The 21,315-nt window shown below is 36.9% G+C and overlaps 2 protein-coding genes across 2 annotated transcripts; both read right to left on the minus strand.

Annotated features, from left to right (window-relative positions):
• Nucleotides 1-2,703: 2,703 nt before the first annotated feature.
• LOC140141898 (uncharacterized) lies at nt 2,704-9,786 on the minus strand. The gene is made up of 4 exons (XM_072163774.1): nt 9,325-9,786; nt 7,358-7,513; nt 6,256-6,311; nt 2,704-5,467 (listed from the first exon to the last, which is right to left on the minus strand). The coding sequence occupies exons 1-4, from the start codon at nt 9,492-9,494 to the stop codon at nt 4,092-4,094; spliced, it is 1,758 nt and encodes a 585-aa protein (XP_072019875.1). The 5' UTR covers nt 9,495-9,786; the 3' UTR covers nt 2,704-4,091.
• Nucleotides 9,787-15,268: 5,482 nt separating this feature from the next.
• Nucleotides 15,269-20,653, minus strand: LOC140141904 (uncharacterized). Its single transcript, XM_072163780.1, has 5 exons — nt 20,591-20,653; nt 19,791-20,181; nt 18,528-18,677; nt 17,382-17,449; nt 15,269-16,499 (listed from the first exon to the last, which is right to left on the minus strand). The coding sequence occupies exons 1-5, from the start codon at nt 20,637-20,639 to the stop codon at nt 15,772-15,774; spliced, it is 1,386 nt and encodes a 461-aa protein (XP_072019881.1). The 5' UTR covers nt 20,640-20,653; the 3' UTR covers nt 15,269-15,771.
• Between the last annotated feature and the right edge of the window lie 662 nt (nt 20,654-21,315).

Genomic DNA, 21,315 nt, shown 5'->3' on the forward strand with positions numbered 1-21,315 from the left:
TTTCAAAGCAATTTGCATGTTTTTGTCCCAAGTGAATGTCATGCTTATTAGGTTATAATAGATAGGAAACAATTGAAAAAGTTACCTTTTCTTTTAACCTATAGAAAAACATTTTTATTAAAAACTTTATAGTCACATGAACCTCCTGAATGTAACTTGAATGACTTTTTCGTTGATAGCGATGCTCCAATGCTGGATGATACAGCTCAATGGGATTGTGAGGGTATGGTTTATACTCTCCGTGATTGTATTAGTGCTTTTTAAGAAATATGCTAAATAATAAGACTCCTGGACGGTACAGATGGTCTTCCAACCAAATTTTATAATTTTTTCTTTAAAGATATTAATAAAAACTTGATAGATAGTTTTAATTATTCTTTTCATAATGGCAAGTTATCTGCTGATCAGAGAAGGGGGATTATTAGCCTTATCCCAAAATAAGGATCCTTCATTTTTGAAAAATTGAGACCAACCAGTTTCACTTACATGAAAATTGTAAAAACAATCTATCTTTGGCATTATCATAATGCAACTGTTTTTTTAAACATTTAATTGGTGATTTTATTTTTGTACGATGGAATGAAAAGAGAACAGGTGCATAACTCAGTTAATGAATAAAACAATAATTAATTTCAATTTCTTTGATGCATACAGATACATATTATATTTTTTTTGTTTTTTCTTGTTACTTTGAATTCAATGCGGTCATAGCCATGTGTCTGGTCTATATTTGTTTCAATTCTTTGGAACAATATACATCAATTTAATTGTAGTATAATACATATAATTTCATCAACTATTTATCAACTATGAACCGAAGGGCCTTTTGGTGACTGGAAGTGAAAGAAGGAAGGAATAAAGAGAGAAAAAACAAAGAAGTTGTTTGCTCTGGGTGGGATTCGAACCCAATAATCCTTGCATGCCAAGCACTAGGTCGCCAAACCGTAGCCATGGGTCTTTCGCTGGCCAGGCAAACAAAAGCGTGCCTATATATCACTTGGGGTGATTGCGTCATCACATACCCTGGGATGCATGCACACGAGTGAATTGTTTGTAGTATTTTGGTTAACTTCCGTTAAAATCGTACATTCATTTTTAAAAAGGCTCAGGCTTTAAGACGGCTTCACTTAGACCCCCATGAGGGCTCTACCCCTTCAAACCCCAATGGGGATTTCACCCCCAGACCCCCACTTTCGGCTCCACCACTTTCAAATTTGTTCCGATAGGCCTAATCTCAGGCAATGCTTTTCTCAAAAGTAGTAAACCTGTGGGCGGGCTAAGTCCTTGTTTTTGTTATTTTGTAATTTGTTTAGTGGAATGTGGAGGGGGCATTGCAACGTTTGATGCCAATTGCTCATCTGCAGGCAGTGCAGGGGTTATATAGGAGTTTACATGTTGTATTTACAGTTGCTGTTTCATTGACTTGTTTCATCATTGAATTTAATACTGTTAGCTAAAACAGTAAATAAATTGATAAAAGGATGGTATAACCTTGGTGAGAACTAAATCTGTTTAATTGCATGTCAGATTTGTCAGATAATGATGTTTGTATGCATTCTTGTGTAATGTTAACAAACAATCCCATGATGCAAAGCAAAGCATACAGTGTGGTAAATTGAAAACCTTTAGACCTATATGTTTAGGGCTATGTCGTGTAGACCTACTGCTAGCTTATCACGGTAATGCAAAGACATTCATAAATGATTTTTTAAGGTTCAAGATTTTGTGCATATCATTTAAAAAATTAAAATTATAAAAAATAGTTATACTCGTAAAAAGTGTTATACTCTCTCTCAGTTCTTGCAATTTAATGGAACATTAGTTTTTGTGAAGTCGTCACAAATAAACAAACAAACAAACAAATGATTCTCATTGGGTTATTTTTCAGGTTGTAAAGATTAAAATATTTTTGATCACAAAATTTACATTGTATCATCCCAGTGCAATAATTCCTCAGTAAACAAACCACTACGTTGCATAGCCAGGATTTTTTCAGAGGGGGCTGGAGAAAGGGAAAAGGTGACTTTCAGTGGGATACAATTGGCCATAAATGGACAAAATGGTTTTAAAAGACCTATATAAGCATCCCATGTGAAGGGACACACTACCTCCCCCCCCCTTGCCCAGTGGCTATGCCATGTGCCACTGAAACAATGCTTCAGAACACAGATGAATTATACAAATTAGTGAATTACTAGCTGTGCATAAATATTGTATAATTGCACAGGCGCGCAATCCGCGTAGTATGAGCAGTGCTTTTGGACGAGTTCATTTTTCTTGCGGGTGGATGCATTAATATACATTTGCTTGCATTTTCTACCATTTCTAGTAACAATTTTGTTATAAAAATAGCAAAAATCACAGGATTTTTTTCTCGTGTATGAAGTAGGTTAATAAATGTGTATCACTTGTTGCTTGAGAAATTGTAGAAAATAATGCACTTGTATTGATGCATCAAATGCACCCCCACCCCCGGACTTGTGCATTAGACGCATCAACATCTCAGTACATGTGTGCATTGTTTTGTACAATTTCACTCCCAACAAGTGATACACATTTATTAAGCTATAATTATGTATCCACAACAGGAGTAACGCATCATAGGATACCTAAATTAATGTCTGTGCTACTGTCCACCAGTGGCAATCTGTTTGTTTGATGATAACATACATAAAGACCAGATCTAATCCATTCAGGCTAAAGTCAGCAATAATGAAACTGAGATATAGGCAAAAACAGAGGAGAAAAAACAGTAAGAAACATAAGAAAATGGACATCTAAAAGGCTCATAGCAGGAAGTAAGTTATTTTTCAACATTTTTGACTTTGGCCTGAGTGGATCAGATCAGGTCACATACTCTACTGTATTGTCTTAATTTCTGATTTGAATTGCAACTACAAAAAGATCAGAAAATCTTTATCCCTTGTCTGTTTGTTCGGCTTATATAAGGCAGAAATTATTTGGCTTTTGTTTCTGTGCGCGTCAATAAAGTCCCAACTCATGCTCGCATAAATTCATATAAGCATGCGCCAGTGACGCATTACACAATGCACAACTAGCGTAAGCATTGCGCCCAACTGCATGCACACCATTCTATATCAATACACCATGTTATGAGTTTATTTTTTCAGCCTTCTATACACCGAACAAACTTTAGTAGAGGACAATGTTAGCTACTGTTTCAGTGGTTTGTTACTTTCATATGGTGGGTGGGAGAGTGAGTCATTCAGCATTCTCATTCTTTTTTTTCTTTTGTAACCTTCTTTCTTTTTTAAACCTAAATATAAAGCAGTATTGCATTCTGTAGTGTTCGTGCATTATGTGCAAAGTATGACAGTTGAGTTTGGTTTTCACCTTCCTTCCATAATAATAGTGATAGCAGTCATAGGAGTTATAGATCCCGGTTATAGATACTTGGAAACCATAATATATATTTTGATACTTGTGTACAACCCCCATACTTTCAGTTATTTCAGTTATTTTTAATGTGCATATTGAGAGTTTGGTTTCCTACTTCCTTCCGGCATAATTATGATCGCCTGCATAGCATACTTGGAAACGATTAATACTTCAACAAGTTATAAGCAGTATGTACTTTCAGTTATATTTGTATGTGTGCATAAATGTGGCGGGAGGGAAGTACAGGGAACTTGAGTTGCCTATAGTGTGTCTCGTCTCAAGTTGAGAGTAACGCCATGTTGGATTTTGCAGTGGTAGATTTGAATAGGTGTGTTTACGTGATTACCTTGCCAGCTTACGGACAAATAGCTCTTAACGCACGTGTGTATTTACCCTGCCGGATTGCGTTAGCGTTCGATTTAAATCTGCCACTGCAAAATCCAAGATGGCATTACTCGCAACTTGAGATGAGACAGACTATTATAGTCAGAAACAGATTAGAAAATATGTTTTCCAAAAATTACAATGTATAACCTGAAATTCCCTTCATTTTCCACAAGTGTTCATGGAATAATTACACCTTCCCTTCAGACACTGAATTTTTCGCATGTGTCTACAGATTAAATCCACCTTCTCTTCAGACCCTGCATTTTCCACTTTGCGATGCTATTGCTAATTTTCCTTTCATTGACCTATACACAAAAGGAATATATTCGCACATTGTTATTTTCACGGTAACAGCTTGAAATGCGAAAAGCATGAAAATAAATGTAGTGTGAAAATTTCCACTTTAACACTAATATGTGGCCACACGCTGTAAAGGTGTTGAGTATCAGCAGCATTAAGTCATCTTCATAAATCAGCAGATTTTGAAACACTAAGACATCAACATCTACATAATCATCAGATTTAGAAAGATTTGGATAACCTGCAGCTACATGATCAGCAGATTTCAAAATACTTGGATCATCAACATCTACATAATCAGATGATTTTGGTAGACCAGATCTATTGTGAGCATTCTGTACATTTTCATACCTTCCTGTCATTGGTTTCTGATGGTTTGATTTGGAATAGCTTTGTTTCTCTGCAGCTACCTTATCAGCAGATTTTGAAACAGTTGGATCATCAGCAGATTTAGAAAGACTTGGATCATCAACATCTACATAATCAGATGAATTTGGTAGACCGGATCTGGGCACATTCTGAACATTTTCATACTTTCCTGGTGTTTGTTTCGGTTTGTTTATTTTGGAAGAGCTTTGAAAATCCAACCTCTTTTGATTTGCATGCTGTGACGATTTTATAATCCTATCATCTCTACTGCTGATATTACTAGGCTTGGAAAGACTAGGATCATCAACATCTACATAATCAGCAGATTTGGAACGGCTTTGATTCTCTGCAGCTACCTTATTAGCAGATTTTGAAACAGTTGGGTTATCAGCAAGTTTAGAAAGAGATGGATCATCAACATCTACATAATCAGCAGATTTGGAATGGCTTCTATTATCAACATCAACATAATCAGCAGGCTTGGAAAGACGCGGATCATCAACATCTACATAATCAGATGATTTTGGTAGACCAGGTCGGCTGGGGACATTCTGTACATTTTCATACTTTCCTGGTGTTGGCTTCTGTTGTTTTGATTTGGATGAGATTTGACAACTAGACTTTTCCAAATCCAACCTCGTCCGATCTGTAGATTGCGATGGTTTTGTACTGAGACTAGTCTCAGGTTTTGGAAGTACACTATCTCTGCAGATGCAACCAGGCTTTCGTAACTCAATATAGTTATGCCTACTCTTCCCATTTGGTGCACTGTGTTGGATATAAACATCCTCATCCTCCTCATCCTCATCCTCATCTTCATCTCTTTTCAAATGGAATACAGGTGGTTGTGTGTATTTCTCAGGGTCCATGTATTCAGCAGTCCCCATATTTTCATTTGGCTTCTTTAGTAACTGATATACTGCGGTTTTACCAGAGTCAGGCTTATCTGCGGATGACTTGATACCAGAAATGATATTGTCGGGTCTGTCCATATAGTTTGGATTTGAAGCCGCTGTTAGAAAGAATAAAAGAATAAATCACTACTTTTAGAGCGATTAAGTTTAGACCACAGTGCATTGACAAATTCAAAGCAAACATAGAAATATGTAAATATCAAAAAGTTCCTAAAGTTCTAACTTGTTTTTACTTTGTGCATACGGACCCAGTGTTTAACAGACCAACAGCAGATGCATACAAATTCAGGTTAGTCTATGCCAAGTAGATCGAAGCTTGTGTAGGCTAAACAAAAATTTGTTTCCTGCTGGCTGCAAGCATTTTGAATTTTGGGGTAATTTTATCGCATTTTGCTTTATATGAGAAATCAAGAAAAATTATATTTTCAAGCTAAAACTGAATGACAAAATTTTTCAAAATATTTTTTTCTCATACATTTTGTTTTATAAGCAATAATATGAAATTAATTATTCCTATGAAAATTATTCCATAATTGTCCTAAAACTTCTCAATTTGATATCCAACCTTCACTGCCCTGATTTGACATTAAATATTTGTGATTTGAGGTATTTTACCATAAATCCTGTCTCTAATAAAAAATGTTTAAAACAATAATGCATACCTCAATTGTGGTTTTCAGGCAATTACGGGATACAAACTCTTTGGTTCTTTTTAGCCTAAATATACCCAGTATATGCTTCTGGTAGGGCAGCATTAAGTGTTTTGAGAGGAAATCTACAGGATTAAAAAATGAAACAAACTCTTATTGGGAGGGGAAAAAACATTCAATTCAAATTTAGTTAATGGTGGTTTTTTATCTTAGCAGGATAAAAACAATGTTATTACCTGAAAACGATGTTTCCTGTTCTGTGTTTATCTCTGTGTAGGCTGCACCATCCTGCCTGAAATAAAAATAAGTACATATGTCAGGGCCGCAGCAAGGTCGAAAAATGTGGGGCGGCCATCACAAAATATGGGGCAGCCAAATTACAAATCTATGCCCATATTGAAATAAAGATACAAAGAAAAACATAACAAATTTCTCCAAAAGTGGGGCGCCCATGGCATCCCCGGCCGCCCCTCTTGCTACGGCCCTGACATATGTATAGTTTGATCAGCTCTTAATAGGCGGGAAATGTTAGGCTTTTACCATTACGCCGAAAAGTAGACACACGTTAAGAGTGCTATTAGTTCACCTGTCTGGTCTCTATTTTGTGCGTTAAAGAGAGTAGATAAAGTATAGGACTTGAATTAATCATTCTTGATGCTTCTGGGAGATGTTACAAGACAAAATAAAATAATTTGATATTAATCTGCGATGTTATAAGTCCCACCAAATACGAGCTGATCAAAGTATAATTAAACATGATTGTGCACTTTAACCAGATTTAATAACTTTAACAACAAATTTTATAAATTTATCTGTCACTTTTAGATATTCACACAAATTGATCATTTTTGCTATGCTCACAGATGGAACCTTAAGGGAGCAGATAGCGATGTTTGCACAGTAATTTTGTAAAATTTGCGATATAGGCCTAATTCAAATTTTATGACAAATTATTAAAAATTGATATTTTTTATATTTAACAGTTCAAATAGCTGTTGCTATAGCCATAATTTACTTGTCTTGTTTTATTTTGAGTTCACAGAACTTATTCAAGCACTATTTTTAGAATTTAGCACAAGTCAAAGGCATTAGTTTTGCCTGTCCCAGGAGTAAACTGCATTCACTCGATCGGACATCCGGGAAAATTGTCCCTGTCGTCCCCTATGCACCAGCGCGCAGCATAGCAACCAGCTCGAGAAAGGGGAACTGCACATGCGCACCCTGGTTTTACAAGGCTATTTCCCCTTTGTGACGTCAGTCCGACCAAGAGAATGACCAAAATGATGGGTGGATGGTGGCTAGCTAACACCTTGCCCCCCCCAAATCACAGCTCATTACCTGTTATTATTGGATGTTCTTCTTTGCTCCTCCTTCCTACCCTCCTCTCTCCCTTGGCGACGACAATAAACCAAAAGACCAACTATACAACAGACCAGGAAACAAAGCCCCACCCCAACTCCAGCACCAATTGCTAACACATGATAAGTAGATAGCCTGTAATGAAATGTAAACATGTGGTGTGATCAAGCAAAATCAGTATGAAGGTGGGCATATTCAATTTTCATAATCTTCATTACCCCCAAACTCGTACCCCCCTAATTGAGGACACACACACCTGATTTTAATTGACACATGTACTGTGGACCTACCCCCCATACACACACCTGACAACTTCCTATTAAATTGTGACTGTTACAGTATGTGATAATAGCGATACCGCCCATCAATAGTATCGCCAGGTTATGTGTATCAATAAACGCCCAAGACTAATTGGGTACCAAGATGTCGGACTACAGTATAAACCATGTTTGCCAGAGCTCCTGATTTACTTTAGATTATAACGAATAGGCTATCGTTACAGTGACCTGTCCTCCTGTCCCCCGAATGTGGACCACTGTTAAATGCATTTTTACATTATTGCGTTGTCCTGACCCGCTGATGTCCTCGGTTGCAGGTGTGTCCATGGTTACACTGTGTGTTCGCCCTAGGGGCAGGTTCGCCCACCCCTTGTTTCTCAGCAATACGGCTATCGGGGGATTTGGTGATAGCAAAATTAGGTTTCATAGGTCATTATAAACTTCTCATATTAGGGACGTGTTCATCGAACTGCAGCCAAAACAAAAAAATTACACCAAAACGTAATTTTTTGTTGCATTAATAATGTTGTATTATCATTGATACACAAATACAGATGGTTTTAATGGAAATCTGTGTTGGGAACATATGGGATTTCTCAAAGATTTAATGCAGTTATAAACTCCTTATTCGATTTGTATTTTGCATACCTAGAAGAAAATACAAAAATGTGCACAAGGGGCACGTTCGCCTTTGAGGATGGGGCATGTTCGCCTATATCTTCCCGGGCGGACTTACCCCAAACTGGAGGCTTAACCTGCCCCATCAGCGTATTATGCAAAATATTGATTATTATACCGTTAAACAAGGTAAAACTACTGAAAAGCATGTTTTTTTTAAAGTTATGTGATATCAGTATTACTCATACCACCGCTTAGGTCCTAATCCATAATCTCCCGGTTGTAAACATGATATACGCTTAAGCTCACTTTGGACCCCTACGCTTTACCATGACCCAACCCCTGCAACTAATTTAGTGACTCCCAGAAGAGAATGCCCTGTATACTCTTGCTAAATGTTTGCATTGAATATGTTATTGTTATGCAATGTTTAAATCTTTTTTTGTGATTAGGGTGAACTTACCCCACCAACTTACCCCACCACACTTTGCAAAACTTTTTTGTTTGCTCTATCCTGTTGCTATTGTAAGGCCTATAGTTTTGGGATTGTGGTCGTATATAGCTAAGACATAGGGCTTTCACATGGGCTAATCAGGTCATCCCTAACCTTAAAATTGACATCGCTAGGCTGGTCAGAAAAAAATAGGGCGAACACTCCCCGCTCTCCCCTATCCTAATGTAGGTCCATGTTTGTAGGTAATTACAGATGCACACACCTCCCACACACACAATACACACACAACCCTAATTGTACAGATCTGCTGCTATGAACCTTTTTTCGACTAGAAAATATCGAACCAATAAATGAAATGCCTAACTGAGAATACCCACAGGACATGCATGCCAGACTTTTACATACCAAGTGTGGACCCCCCCAAAGAACATAGACGTTGACATTGGTTTATATATGGCAAATGCTTGGTTGCAGGTGTGACCCATTTTAATGTCAGATTAAGGTCCATGGTTGCAGATCTATACTAATACACACATACACCCCTACAAACAGAGCCCCGAACCCTTCGATCTACTCATGTGGTAGAATATACATACTTGCCAAATAATGAGTCGCTATTATCTTTCTTACTGCTCTCTGGATTATCAGATTGAAGACTAGTGGAATTTTCCTCGGAACGGCACACTGGAAATACAGATACCATGAATACAAGTCCAAAAGCTGTCAAAATCAACTCCCTTGTTGACATAATTGTAACATCAGTCATGGTGTTATTATGACCCAAATAGAGCTTCCTTATACAGCTGACTTACAGATATGGGCCTATTTGTTCGATACTGCCACGTTAAGTTAGTAACTTTACCACAGTGACAAAGTATTGCTGACTTTCACATTTTATACTTCTGCGGACCAGCTATTGTCCTTAATATAAACTTCCTTTTTCTTTACGCGCATCCTGGCCGTCAGTATGAATGGTATGATCGAACCAGTGTTTATAGAAACTTGGGTATTTCCCATGCATTGAACATGCGGTGTCGAGTTCCTGTGCATGTATAACCTCAATTCATATGGAAATATTGGCATTTCCTTTACAAAAGCCCTGGAATATAATGCATCGCAATAAAACCGACACATTTATTTATTTTTGGTATACATGTGGTGTGGTGGTGTAAGTGGGTGTATGTATGTGGGGGTGCTTTTGTAAATGCCGTCAAACGAGGACACACTGAGAAATTGCCATGTAACAGTGTGGGTGGGTATTTGTAAACAGTTGCAAACGAGGACACGTACATGAGAAATCTGTGTAACAGTGGATACCCAGTTGCTGGACCGTTTTACTACATGGAAAATCATAGCATCAAAATGCATTCATAAATAACAACTGTATTTTAGAGGTGTATGGTTAGTTTATGCATGCAGTGACATAGCCAGGGGGAACTGTCCCTCTTGTCCCCCTTCCCCTGGTATATAAGATTTGTAGGATTTTTTTGTACTTTTTAGCCCAGTTTTGACAATTTTTAATAATTTTTTTGTCAGTTTTCCCCATTGAAAGTTACCTTGCCAACTTACCCCCCTCAAAAAAAGTCCAGGCTTTGCCACTGCAGGCATGTACCCACAACCACCTAACTGCTAGTAAGACACCCCCTGAAAGTAAGATTTGATTTTGATCAGAAAATCTTCAAATGTAGACCCCTTACTTTAAAAAATAATGACTTAAAACTTGGAAGCATGTTTTATTACGTCTTCTGCTGTAACTTGATGGTACTTTTAAACAGTATCTCTTTAAAAGGTAATACACTATTTTAAAGTGTTGCGATTTGGTAGTTCACAACATCTTGCGAATAGTAGTGAGCTTTGGCAAAAATTGCATTGCTCATTTCTTTGCGAGCATGTAGAAGAATTCAAATATCACAGAAATACTTTTGTAGGTCCTGTGGTTCTTGAGTTATGTTGTAAAGAGGACTGAAACAACAACACTTTTGTAAAATGTACATAACTCATTAACAAACAATAAATTAAGCAAGTTTTCAAAGTATATGATTTATAGAATGAACTTTTACAAAACATCAAAGTGTTATTTTTTAATAATTTTTTGGCTGCTTTGACCAACAATACCGCATCTACCCTTAAAGGGTAGAACTTATCTACACCTTTCACTAAATGACTAGGATGTTTACATGTTTGGTTATTTTTTATGGGAACACATTGAAAACGGATGGTAACTATGTTTCCCCAACTTCCTTTGTCATGATAACATTGTCACTGTAATGTTTTATATTATTTCCGATGACTACACAGAAAATTGGTACATTTTCAAGCGACAATAATGCTTTTCAAAAAGTGATATATACACTCAAAACCTTTAATATTATTATACATCTGATATTTTGTTTTAATATTATTCAATACTGTAATATTTTTTAACTATTACATATGAACTTTCTTTACCCTTTGATTGTGAGGTGAAACAATGATATACAGTTTAATTACAAAGTTGCATATATTTAATTCAATATTTTGGTATAAAATTGTCCACATTTATTTTCATTTTTTGGGCCATTTGTTGGGATTTTTTATTCCACAGTTCTCAGTTAATTAGACTTGTAATATTTCACTAAATTCACAATAAAAAATCATTCAGAAAATGAAAATTCCATTTAAAAGGGAAAGCCAGCTTCAAAAAAAATGCATACGACATCATTGCATTTCCAGAAGCCAGAGACAAACCTTTGATTCAATAATTGGTCTTATCACTTGCATGATATTTAGCAGAACTATACTTCTTAGGGAATAGACCAAAAGATCAATAGGGCTATTCCATTTGAAATCTGACATGCCCCTGTAGAAGATGTAAGAAAAGTCTTCCACAGAGGGAGAATGTTTTTCAAATGGAAATGCCTAGGGTTAAAACCTATACACCCCCTGTATATATGGCTTTACCTATATCTTGCACATACTGCAACTGGAGTGTTTCAAATGGAAGTTACCCGATTGTCTTTTCTATTTGATACCCATACTCCCTCTGTAGAAGACTTTAGTTAAATCTTCCACAGGGGGAGTATGGATTTTAAATGGAATAGCCCAATGATGTCCTGCAAACTAAACTAATTTTATTAGGAGAGGCCAAAAAGTGTGATTAGATTGGGGCTGTTGTTGAGTAAAATTTACATTGTCGACAATCGTCTAATTTCAAGATCCAACATCAACAAGTTGTCCTCAAAGCAATACATCAATAAAGTCAAAATATTAAGTTCAGAGACCACATTTTACAAGATTTATTGACACCAAAATAGATACCACATATAAAAAAATGCATCATCAAAATATTGGGATTGTAATGGAAAGATAATCGGCACCACTTACGAATGAAGTAGAACACTGATACAGTTATTTGTTGGTAAATAATGGTGAATTTAAGCATATGTGACAAAGCTGGTCACATATTTGTGTGGTCCCTGTTAAAGTAAGCAAAAGTCTGATTTTCTTGTAATTTTTTTTAGGTCATATAAATATTTTTATATTTTAATATTTATATGACCTAAAAAATATGTGACATTTAAAAATGTCACATATTCGATTAACATGATTAATACATTCCTGTTTCAATAATATTCAATGTTCCTTTTCCTTATTGTTATAGTTTCAAATGGGTTATTCCAGTTGAAATCCATACACCCCCTGTAGAAGGCATGACCTTAATCTTCCACACAGTGTGTGTAAATTTCAAATGGAGTCACCCATTCAGGTAATCCCATTTGAAATTCACTCTTATTTTGGGGAGATTAAGGTCATGTCTTCCATAAAGGGCCGTGACAAATCATCTCAAATAGAGGGTTTGTAGACTTTAACTGGAACAGCCAAATTCAGTTTACAGAGTAATATTGTATACCAATGTGTATAAGGAAATTGTCAATGCTATGACGTTACCTATTCATGAAGATTTGTTTTCGAAACACCTATTTTTACATTATTTGATAAGTTACATTATTAGAATCCAACATGTAGGCTACAGCTGTTTGATATTTGGTTACTCAAGTTTGGTTTTCATTTGAAATTTATAGTAAAAATGAAATTAAAATGTGAATGAAAATATTTATACATGTTGGGAATAGCCATCAAAAGTAGCTTTTAAAACTGGTCAACAACACTCACTTTTTGAACCAATATTTCAAAGAAACCATTCTCCGTCGTCATCAGCAGTGTAATGCTATTGGAAGACTGACTGATGATTCTCTAATGCTTTACACCATGCACTGATGACGGAGAATGATTTCTTAGAAATATTTGGTTCAGAAAGTGAGTGTTGTTGCCATTCTCTAAATTCAGTAAATTTCCTTTGTCAGCCGTGTAATTGAATGGGATTATTTTGAAATTTTAAAACGCTTAAAATATCACAAACAAGTAGGCCTATGTTAATAAATAATATTAATTCAAGCTAAAACCATTGGGGTTCGATAATGAACCCCACAAAACTAACCTTCAAATAAATTAAATACAGTAAAATTTGATTATTACGGGGCGAGAGTCGCCAAAATTCGCTGTGTTGGTTAGGCTTCGATCACTCAGTGTGTAAATTGAACAGCGTACCAGTGATCACGACAGCTGCGAAATTCAGACTTGATTTACTTCCATTTTCTGATTGTATGGAATGTGCCATACGGCTGAGCAGTTTTGCAGTCTCTCTCTATCATGTCATCAGTTGCCTGCTTTTAACGCAATAATCAGAAAGAGCAGACAAACACCGCTGAAAGAATTTGCTGAACACTATAATAATAATAATGGGTATCCCTTTAATGACTAATTGAGCTATTGAAAGTACAATAATTTATACAGTGTTATTATGCCCCATTTGCACTTCCTCTTTTTGATTGGTTAACATCTCTTTGCACAGCTTACAATCCATTCAGGGCTTTTTTCATTTAGCTCACTAATCATATATGTACGTATTGTGAATACTCTCAATCATCTGGGAATCATACAATGAGGGAATAAGTTCAATCTATTCAACCAGATTCACGTACTGTTACTTATGACATCGCAAAGTTTTTAGCAAAGATCCTTGGGCCGTTAGTCGGTAAATCTGAGCACCATATCCTTAATTCCAAAGACTTCGCTGATAAGATTAGTGACTTATCGCTGGAACCCGACGAGACTATCACATCATTTGATGTTACGGCACTCTTCACCAGTATCCCCCGGTTGATGCGGTGAAAGCGATACGTGAAGTGTTGAGACAAGATACAAGTTTGCACGAACGTACTGACTTGTCTCCGGATCAGTTGTGTGATTTGCTTCAATTATGCCTGGATAACACCTATTTTAGCTATGGCGGTCAATTTTACAAACAATCGCATGGTTGCAGTATGGGTTCACCAATTTCTCCGATCATTTCCAACCTTTACATGGAGAACTTTGAACGCTTAGCATTGTCGACGTTTGACGGTATCGGCCCATCCAAGTGGTATCGTTATGTCGATGATACCTGGGTGTTAATTAAAGCCTGTGAACTAGATCGGTTTTTCAACCACATAAACCAAGTTGACCCCAATATCAAGTTCACCCAAGAAGGCTTATCAGACAACAAGCTCGCCTTTCTTGATTGTCTCGCTCACGAGAGGAAGACCTTTCCCTGTCAGTATCTGTTTATCGAAAACAGACTCATACTGACCAGTATTTGCAGTTCGACTCAAACCATCCGCTAATCCAGAAACTCGGTGTGGTAAAGACTCTTTTCCATAGAGCGGAGACCATTGTCACCAAGGAATCCGAAAAGAAAGCGGAACAAGATCACCTGCGTAAAGCTCTCCACCATTGTGGCTTCAAGAACTGGGCAATTGATAAAGCCCTGAACTCAGGTGGAAAAGACGGTAAAGAGCCCACCAAACACTCCAACAGTAATTCTGGTAGAACTGCAAGTGCTACAATTCCTTACCACGGTGATTTATCAGAGAAACTTAAGCGCATTTTCAGAGAGTATAATATCACAACTCACTTTAAGCCAGTCAATACCATACGCCAAGCCTTAGTCCACCCCAAGGACAAGCAACCCAAAGGCAGGCAGAGTGGACTTGTATATGGTATTCAGTGCGCGAGAGTTTCAATTGTACTGACACTTATATTGGAGAAACATCTCAACCACTTAAGAAACGGCTAAAACAACATCAGCGCGCTAGTTCGGGCCCGGCTGAATCAGCGGTTTATACTCACCTTAAAGCCAGCAAACACGAGGTGGACCTAGAGGACGTCAAAGTCCTCGACCGCAAGCTACGGTGGTACTGAACGGGAGTGAAAGAAGCCATCTGGGTGCGATCAGAACAACCATCCCTCAACCGTGGTGGAGGACTCAGGAACAACCTCTCACACGCCTGGGACAGAACCATCAGAACTCTACCTCGGCAAATGACGTCACAGGGCGACGTCATCTCGTTCTCAAGGTGTTTAACATCACAACCCAGCTGAAGGTCAGTGGTACTGGCCGCAACGTTGGTTGCTCCAAGGTACGTGAATCTGGTTGAATAGATTGAACTTATTCCCTCATATATGTACGTCCATATCAAAACGATGCACTTGTCGGCTGCTATATGTGTCTCATTTCACATAATAGCTAGGAATAAATACCAGACTCATCTCCGAAAATGGAGGTCACTTCAAATCATTCCAAATCACATGATTTAGGAATACAGAGAACCTTCAACCTTCAGAAGTCCATGATGTCTGGGGATTATATACTCTCCATGCAAAATCATGCTAGAGTTTTTCGACAGAAAACTAATGCTTAAAATCTCTCACATCTGTGGTACTTGCCAGATTTAACATTAGTTATCAAATTTGAACCAAAGTCGTACAAATTTCTGCTCATTTGAATATTTAATTTAATTTATAAACTTTTTCTATGAATTAAAACATAAATGGCACTTATCCATACTTCTATTCGGTGGTGTGAGATCTTAAGATACAACATGGCTAAATGCTTTCAAATTTCCCCTCCGACACCATGGGTATATCTGAGTATTACATCTTGTGATGTGAGTAAGTCAAATTAATTATGTATGTATGCTTGGATCATCAACATCAACATAATCAGAACCATGTTTAGATCCCAAGGTTTTAGACAAACTGGGATCATCAACATCAACATAATCAGAGCCAGATTTTGGTACTGGTTTTTTGGCAGGTTTTTTGGACAAACTTGGATCATCAACATCAACATAATCAGAGCCAGATTTTGGTACTGGTTTTTTGGACAAACTTGGATCATCAACATCAACATAATCAGACCCAAATTTAGGCACTGGGCTTTTGGATAAACTTGGATTATCCACATTCACATAATCAGAACCAAGTTTAGATGTTGGACTTTTAGACAATCTTGGATCATCTACATCAACATAATCTTTGTTCTTTTGTTCATCAGTGTCTGTGATTGGTTGAGATGCAGCTGGGGGCTCTAGAGTGAAATATTCCCTGCTGGGATCATTGGAATCTTGCAAATCCACATTCTTAGATGTGCTCGTGTCTTGACCGATGTAGTCATCATCATCGCTATCAGCATTTTGGGCTTGGGAGGATCTTGTATTGAAAACTGGTGGCTCAGTGTATTTTTCTGGATCTGTGTAATCTGCTGATCCAAAATCCTGGTTTGGTTTCTTGAGAGATTGGTATTGAGAGTTGATGGTTGACGATTCTGATTTGTTGAGAGTGGTGTATTCTCCATGTGATGGGCCACGTATGGTTTCTTTGTTGACAACATCGTAGCCTGGATTCAGTGCTCCTAGACACAAATGAAGATAGCAAAAGTCATTAATATGTGGGATAAGAGATTGTGGTTCAGTAGTTAGAATTCTGGATTCTGGTGCAAGAGGTTTCAGGTTTAATTCCTGATAGTGGAAAACTTGCTGGGGTATTGTCTTGGAAAAAAAAGTTTCAGTTTGAATTAGCAACATCTGTAGATTAAATTCAGAATTCCATTCTCCCATGGTGCATTTAGTGTTGGGTATATCATGAGAGGATTCCATCCTTCAGAGGGGAATTATTTTGCCAGGGGAAGGGGGGCAAAATCAAACAAATTTGCCAAAATTGCTGCCAAAAGTGGAAATTGTCGTAATTTTGGGTTTTTACTTGTGGGGGCATTGGGGGGGGGGGAGAGTTCTGACTGGGGGAATTTCTACCCCCACACCCTCTGTGGCACAGCCACTGTAACTATCTCAACCCATCCTGGTTTTCAAATGGACCCAAATGGAAATAATTTTCACAATAGGCTTTCTTTGACTTATTCAGTATTGTGAAATCCAAAAAAATCAAATCAAAATCAGAACATTTGACAAAGTATGCAAAACGTTTATATTCCAGCTTTGGTGCATTAACCCACAAAATGGGCTATTCCAGTTAAAATCCATACACCCCCTATGGAAGACATGGCCTTGATCTTCAGCACAAGGAATGTGAATTTCAAATGCGGTTACCTCAATGGGTGACTCCATTTGAAATCTACACCCCCTGTGTGGGAGATTCATGTCATATCTCCCATGTATGGATTTAAACCGGAATAGCCTAATGTAATATGAGATATATGAAACATCAGTAACAAAATGGGTTAGAAACTTTGAGTGTTAATTAACTTCAAAGAAGAGAAAAAAAAAATAGTTCAGCATACCTCCAAAAGAAATTCCATTGCTGTATCTATTTCCATCTATTTCTGCATAATCTTCTTGTTCATCATCTCTGTGAAATGTACATGAAGTCATTAAAATCTGAAATTAAAACTTTGGTATATCTTTAGTGTTTGATTATTATTATTATCAGTGATTATAAAACCATTGAAACCAAAATCAACCTTGATTATGACCAAATTTAGTCATATTTTGCCCAATTTTTGCAGGTTCTGCATGCAAGGTGTTCAGGAAGAGTCATTATGGGAGACTTGACTTGACTTGATGTCTGTTCGCCCATCAAGAAGGGAAGGGGTGTCATCTATCCTTTCCCTTGATGTCACAAATCCTAGTGACACCCTTGGGTTACGCTCAAATTAAAGTAATTGTCGCCCAGTGCTTGTATTTTTACGGTCAGTCAGGGAATGTGGTACTGGCTGTTTTACTCATGAAATCCTGCATGGGACACTGTCATGAGAAACCAGATGAACAGTAACTTGCTATAAAGGGCTTTGGCTCTCTAAAAGTTTTGTTATGTAAATCATACAGTTTCATGCTCTGTAACTTTTACACTGGTTTTTGGAGCTTGATCTTTTGTTATTCTAAAACCAATCACTATTTTATGTGCACAAGGTCATTCCTACACATTAAAAGAGTATATCGCACGAGTTTCATACACTCTAAGATAGCGAGAACCAGTTAGAGCAAGCGTTAGAAAAATCCTAACCATGCATTGATTGTGTCTAATTGCACTCCGCATACTACACGCAGTTTTTCGCGCACGTTTGAGTCGCGTACAATTGATTCATTTTTCGGGCGGGTTGATACATTTATAATTGGTTCTATTTTCCAATATATTTAGTGATAATTTTGTTATAAAATTATAAATAATAATTATAATTGTTATAAACTTGTATTACTTGTTGCTCAATAAATTATACAAAATAATGCACTTGCACTGATGTTGATGCGTCTAATTAGACGCATCAACATCAGCACGCATTCATTATTTGTCTAATTTCTCTCCCAACAAGTAATACACGTTCATTAACCTATAAATATTGTGCGGACTACATATCACATTAGTGTACTCAGGGAATGTAATATTGGAATAGGCTAAAATAGTTTGATGTTTTAATATTAGATTATACCTGTTATATTTGATGGGTACTTGACTCTCCTTTCTGCCTTGTTGTATTCCTAGTCTTCTGCAATATATCATCATACCTACAGCAATGGCTATCACCAGAACAAGTAATCCAATCCCCAGGCCTATGCCGATGCCTACTGCAACAGATATCCTGTTTAAGACAAATGTATGGTGTTCTATTATGTTACTGAAGGCTGCACTGATCTTCTTCAAAAGTAACTGTTCTTAAAAATTATACAGTGGAAACTCATTATAACGAAGTTGTCAGGGACAGAGAAATTAGTTCTTTATATCCAAATTTCGTTATATCAGGGTTGTAAAAACAATAAATAACAAAAGAATTTTGTATCTTGGTTCTGGAAAAATACTTCTTTATAACAGGATTTTTCTTGTATCCGATTTCGTTATAATGAGGTTTTACTGTAATAGTTTCAACACTTAGAAGCTTGAATCATTTGATTGGTGTATTGAGGAGCCTATGGGCATTTTTTCAGCAGTCTTCATGAGATTTTTTTTAATTTGACATTTTCTTCATTTGGATGGGGTCGGGTGGGTGTGTCTTTATGATGCTACATCACTGTCAGAGCTCATATAACTAACTGTTATGAGTTTACAGCAATTTGGATACATACAATCCAACTTCTTTTATTGAGCTATGATGGGACCGAGCATTGGCTGGATAAATGACAAATCAGGATAAGTGAATTGTGTGTAATTATGCATTGATTGTCCAAAGTGCTGAATTTGGAACAAATTCAACATTTTGGAACATTAAAAGGGCATTTCGTGATCCACAGCCTCATCCCCCACTTTTCTCAAAAAAGTTGAGATTTTTATATCACTGGAAACCTCTGGCTACATAATGTTTATGTACAAAATATTTCTTGCAGATTAATTCGTTTAGCAAAGATATCGTGAAATTACAAGGTATTGTCTATGGAGCAGTGTAATACACATAACCAAGCATAACTCGCAAACGCAATATCGGAATCAACTGAAATTTTGGGAATATGCTTTTTCGTGGATATGTACTGAAAAATGTCATAAAAAGAGGATGCTAGGATCACGAAATACTCCTTTAAGAACATGTTTTCCACTGAAGGTCACACAGCCTGATAACAGAGAGAAGAGATCCGTATAAGGGAGGTTTGACTGTACAGTTTGCAGGAGAAAAATAGCATCAGGACTTACTGATTCTTTCAAATTGTATCAGGAATTCTGAAAACTGATGTGTCTTGGGAGATATATAGATGTGAAAACTTACCCTTTTTGAGGATCACTATTGGCAGTGCTGGGAGATGTTATTGGTATAGTTGGACTGATGTGATTTGGAATAGAAGTATACAAATGCTCTGCCGTAGTTCCTTTTGGAGTATCATATGTAGAGGATTGTTCACTGCTGTCTTCACCATTGTTTTTTGCTGGAATGCATTCACAATGTCCAGGAGGAAAATAGCACCAAGACATCATGACACTTTCAAATTGACATTTTTGTTTTGGACCACGTGAACACATTATTTTTTCATCAGGTCTGTTATAGCAACATCTAGCATATCTATGACAATCCACACGTAAATTGCTTGGACCACATTCATTCCCGTTAATTGGATAGCCTGAGCAAGGATTAACAATATCCTCATCAGCTACAAATGGTACTGAAAAAATAAAACATGTTATGAGAGAATCAGAGGCATACCATTTCATACTTTCAGGAGACTGTGATATTGAGCAATGTAATTATTATCAACTGCTTGTCACAAAATTGTAAATTACATGGCCTGCCTGGTGCACAAAAGGGTTAACTCCTGTGGTTAAACAAAGGCAGTTTTGTGTTTTACCACTATGCCAAACCTTTCGTGTTCCAGGTAGCTAAGGCAGTTAGCCATTTTATGCTCCCAAGCTGTCATTATTTAAATATGTTGATTTAACTATTTATCAAATGGGTGATTGATTGGTTGATTGATTGATTGATAGTTTGATTGATTGATTGATTGATTGATTGATTGATTGATTGATTTGTTGGTTGATTGATTGATGATTGATCATGCTTATAACATTACATACCTGTCTCTGGCAACTTTATAGTCAAAGTTGTGCAGTTGCCTCTTCTCATGCAGCCTCTGCACATGCTGTAAACAAAGGAGGAAAACTATGAGTTGGTTTACAAGTTCCATGTCATTTGTTGTTATTTGAAATCTGCAAAAAAGTTCTTAATTAACTTTGTAAGCCATGGAATAATTGAGTGCAGGAATTTTTTCTATAATTTGATCAGCTCATAATCATTGGGAGTTGTTAAGCTTTTACCACTACGCCAAAAAGTAGACTGATGTTAAGAGTGATATAGTTGACCTGAATGGTCTATATTTTCAAAATAAAGTATTAATCTGTGATGTTATTATAGCTGATCAAACTATATAGTTCTTATCATGGTTAACTTCCTTAGGTAGTTTTTGATCATAAATTTCTTTGTAATGGCGGATTGAATTCTAACCATCACTTGGCTCTTCGGATTAGTGTATACTAGGGAACCAGGGATGGTCCCCGGTTCCACGAATGTCCGCCGTTGAAATACATAGATCATACAAATGTCTGCAATCAAGGGTGATTATAAATGCAGACTCCCCTTAACACAAACACAATTGGCAGGTATATTGGCCTTCCACTAGCATGTAAACTGAAGTGTGAATATCAGAGACCTTTCAACTCTTTTGCTTTCAGACTTCTTTAAGAAGCCTTAAAATTTAGTGATGGTATTATTATTTTCAAAAATGTGGGGCTTACCAGTTAAA

This window comes from Amphiura filiformis, chromosome 20, assembly GCF_039555335.1.
Source record: "Amphiura filiformis chromosome 20, Afil_fr2py, whole genome shotgun sequence".
NCBI lineage: Eukaryota > Metazoa > Echinodermata > Ophiuroidea > Amphilepidida > Amphiuridae > Amphiura > Amphiura filiformis.

What these genes read in the sequence shown, in the direction of transcription:
- LOC140141898 (XM_072163774.1), bottom strand. Translation starts at nt 9,494, where the DNA reads ATGACTGATGTTACAATTATGTCAACAAGGGAGTTGATTTTGACAGCT. An exon ending in AGCGACTCATTATTTGGCAA is followed by an intron (nt 7,514 to 9,324) that starts GTATGTATATTC and finishes ATTTCATTACAG; the next exon opens with GCTATCTACTTATCATGTGT. An exon ending in ACAGGAAACATCGTTTTCAG is followed by an intron (nt 5,468 to 6,255) that starts GTAATAACATTG and finishes TCTTTCTAACAG; the next exon opens with CGGCTTCAAATCCAAACTAT.
- LOC140141904 (XM_072163780.1), bottom strand. Translation starts at nt 20,639, where the DNA reads ATGAGAAGAGGCAACTGCACAACTTTGACTATAAAGTTGCCAGAGACA. An exon ending in TATAAAGTTGCCAGAGACAG is followed by an intron (nt 20,182 to 20,590) that starts GTATGTAATGTT and finishes TTATTTTTTCAG; the next exon opens with TACCATTTGTAGCTGATGAG. An exon ending in AATAGTGATCCTCAAAAAGG is followed by an intron (nt 18,678 to 19,790) that starts GTAAGTTTTCAC and finishes TGTCTTAAACAG; the next exon opens with GATATCTGTTGCAGTAGGCA.